At 40.7% G+C, this 3,968-nt stretch overlaps 1 protein-coding gene across 1 annotated transcript; it reads left to right on the top strand.

The window, feature by feature from the left end:
• The first annotated feature begins 1,557 nt into the window (after positions 1–1,557).
• LOC129280773 (allatostatin-A receptor-like) lies at positions 1,558–2,673 on the top strand. Its single transcript, XM_054916779.2, has one exon. It carries the CDS (start codon positions 1,558–1,560, stop codon positions 2,671–2,673), a length of 1,116 nt encoding a protein of 371 aa, XP_054772754.2.
• Positions 2,674–3,968: the final 1,295 nt, after the last annotated feature.

The following is a 3,968-nucleotide window of genomic DNA, read 5'->3' on the forward strand; positions in this document are numbered from 1 at the left end:
CCACAATAAAACAAAACTTCTCCTTTGAAGGCTTGTTCCACTCTCCGCACTTCTTGAATCCTTCTTTGCTTTGTTCTCTTCTTCATTAAGGTAATTGGTATATGGAGCATTCGGGTGACCAATATCTCATTTCCTTTGCAACCCAGTCAAAACATGAAAATATGTAAAAATTTCAGTTGCTTATTAGATTTGACTCGAGCCACGTTTCTCGTAAAAAACAAAATTGTTTTGTTTGTGAATTGGGCAATTGTGCTACGCCTTTTCTTTCCTTGGATATTCCTTTAGTATCTTTGCTGCACCGTACGGGTATCTCCTGTCATTGATGTTGCACGAATTTAAAGGAGCAAAGTGGTATTAACGCAAACAGTTGATTAAGCATCCTTGAGCATCGCATTGTTACATATATAGGTCGACTCGATGCCGGATTACTGCATCATGTTCTTTCCAAGTGCAGCCGTTCTTTCATAAATTTAATTCATACTTCTGTATTAAAGAAGCACTATTTAAAACGTTTTTTGCAAAGGCAGATCTTGCTAACTTGTTAGCTCAAATGCGAATGGCATTACTACACGTCGAATCGGTGACATTTTTTGGGGGGTATTTGATGCTTCGTTTCATTCCGCTCTGTAAACCTTGTGTAGTAAACCACATATCCAGTGTGTCAGGTAAGTTTTTAGTCAAAGTAATATATTCAATATTTGATTTTCAGCCCTTTTAAACTGGTTGGAAATGAGTAAATATTACATTTTTAATACATCCATACCGACTGCTCAATATAAAAAAGGGTGATATGATGAAATCTATTAAATACAAATTTAACTAATTGCCCAGCTGATTTCGGCGTGCTTATTCGGTTTCCTTGATTTATAGTAAGTTTCGTTGCGGACTGTTGTATCTTACCTTATATGTGATTTTGATTTATTTATTTTATTTTATTTATTTTACTTATTTGTTTATCTATTGGTATATTCATATTCCACAAATCCTCAAAGTACATTTCGTAATAAATCATTTTTACAATGAAAAGATGCATCAACTGCATAACACATGCAGGATTGAAACGTACCAATGAAATGAAAAAAGTGGAGGGGCCTACTGAAAAGCAAAGCTTGTAAGATTTAGACCCCCTGTCAAAATTTTATACAAGGGTAATATGATATAAGAAGAGTAAAATTAATCAGCAAAATTGCATAAATTTATGTAGATATAAACACTGTAACACGAACGTATATACACTATATACAAAATTGAATATTGGCTTTAAAATAATCAACACTACCGTAGATAAGTATGAAGTTCACAAAGTATTTGATTGAATCAATAAGAATTCGGAAGAATTTTTTTGATGAGTGATTTACATGCCCCTTTCTTTGTAGGTGCAGAGAAAGGAAAACCGACGCTCATACCAGTTAGATGGAGCGAGTGGCTCAACCCACATGATAATCAGTCATGCGTACTTCTACGTAATTCTGCTTTCAGTATCATCTGATCACGTAGCAATCGGAGTCAAATCTCAATCTTACACGAAGACTGACCTCAAGGTATCTTTCGGCAAGGATGGGATCCCAAGTCACCGGTTGGGGGACTGAGATGGAGACTTACTCGACGTCAACAGAGATGGGAGATATTCTCTCTCCTATTGCAGATGCTACATGGCTTTGGCAGCCAATCAAATGGTCCTGGTGGATATCATTTCAAGTGATATCCTCTCTCCTGGGAGTGGTAGGCAACCTCCTGGTAATGATCTTGATCCTAGGAGGTCGCCACCTCAGGAGTTCTTCTGATGTTCTCATAGGACACCTGGCCCTGGCTGACTTCCTGACCTCCGTGTTTATGTTCCCTCTTCCCAGGGCAGAACACGTTCCGTCCACACCTTTGGCGGAGGCCTACTGCAGATTCATCTTCACCTCGTTCTTCATGTGGTTGTCCATCTTCATGTCCATCATGATTCTGATGGTGATATCCCTAGAGCGATTCGTAGCCATCGTGTACCCGTTGCACTTCCAGCGCTTTCGCCGTCGAAGGTACGTCACCAAGCTCATTCTGTGCCTTTGGGCGTTGTCTATCGCTGCAAACGTCCACATCGTGGTCAACATGAGCGTCGACGGCAAATCGCGGCAATGCAGGGTCAAGCACACCTCACGGAATTGGCAGATTGTTACTGGTGTCATCATCTTCCTGATCACATTTGCGATACCAGCGTCAGTCATGATCATCACACAGGTCATCGCGGCTAGAACCCTCAAAGCGCAGTCTCGACGTTTCGACGGCGCCTTGTCCAACATATCTAACGGCTCAAACAGTCTCATTCTTGCAAGGAACAGGCTCCTGCACATGCTCTATCTGGTCATTGCCATCTTCATCGTCTGCTGGGGACCGAACAACATTGCCTATTTCCTGTACAACCTCCACGTCTTGGACCAGAGCTATCTTTATGGACCTGTTGATAGGATCCTGGTAGTGGTTGCATTTTACAACTCTTGCGCCAATCCCATTGTCTACGCAATCAGGTACCCGAGATTCCGCCGAGCAATCCGTCGGTTGCTGTCCTGTGCACCAGTAAACAGTGGCACCCTCTTCGATTTTAATGCAACTTCAGCAACTGGTCGGCAGGACCAAACACTTAATCACACAGTGATGAATACGGTATCAAATAATCTGTCTCGTGCTTGATTAGAGAGAAAATATACTCATCATTTATATCCGAAATGTGCAATTGTGAACCTAATCGGATGTGCATGTGTATATACTTTTTAATCTATTCCACTTACTACATAATTTAGGTTGTGCTTTCTCAAGAACATCACCTATATAAGCCGTTCATGAATGTGGAACAACATCTGCTTGAAGAATTTCAAACAAGCCAAACAGTGTATATTAAGAGAGTTGAAGAAGTGTCTTTTAAATGAATGAATATTTGTTTAACGTACATTTTTTATAATTACGAGTTCCCTTTGTGTGATCGGTGTGTGTGTGTGTGTGTGTGTGTATGTAAGAACAACGGAAAACTCAATTGTGCCCCCCCCTCCCACTTCGAGTAGAGATTTCCGTCCATGTTCAGCACCCCCAGTCAAAAAAGCGTTCCCAGTGCCCTGCCCTTACCCCCACCCCCCTGATTACAAAATTAAAGTGTTAAAAATATTCGTTTTGTTTCACCTGCATAGCAGAGTGACACTATAGGCGCAGCTTTTCCGACGGCGGCGACGGCGCGCAGTGGGCCGGGGTGAAACAAAAGTGCGCCAAAAGTCATTTTGGGCAATTTCAGATTTTTTATTTTGTCATGCCCAGCTGAAAGACAACACTTTGAAGAATAATTCAGCAAAATAGTTCAATCCGGAATTTGCATAAAGGTTGTTGATTTCCTACCTCAAATCGTAAGATGTGACATTTTGCGAAATGCCGCGTATATGACAACCTAGTTGAAAAACAGGCCACTTCACAGGAGGTTTTTCATGTGGGAATCTGAGATGGCTCCCACATAATCCTGATATATTCTTTTTTGTATATGAAATGGTTCAAAGTACATGTAGATAAAAGACACCTTTCAGGTGGTTTATATGATAATTATTCCTCGAAATAGGCTGATAATCCATGTTTTTTGCATTTACATTAGAAACGTTTAGATTTCCGTGGATTTCCGTCTAAATTATATCAGCATCATTTTTCCTGATGTCTAAGCTTTAAGTCGATACCAAATTTAGCTGCCCGTTTTTATGTTTTACTTGACACATCACCCCCAAAACGGTCATTTTTCTACAGCGCAGTCATCGCAGCGCACCGTACATTGCCGTTCATTTTTGCCCCGGATTTTTGCACGGTGAGGACGATTCCCCTTCCATTCCATGAAAATGACATGAATTCCGGGCATAATGTAAACAAAATGAAGGTTGATATAAGGGCTAGACACCCCTCCAGAGAAAAAAGTTTCTTGTAGAATAATTTCAGCCAAAAACCCTCCTCATAGTGAT

This window comes from Lytechinus pictus, chromosome 17 (assembly GCF_037042905.1).
Source record: "Lytechinus pictus isolate F3 Inbred chromosome 17, Lp3.0, whole genome shotgun sequence".
In the NCBI taxonomy this organism is placed as follows: domain Eukaryota; kingdom Metazoa; phylum Echinodermata; class Echinoidea; order Temnopleuroida; family Toxopneustidae; genus Lytechinus; species Lytechinus pictus.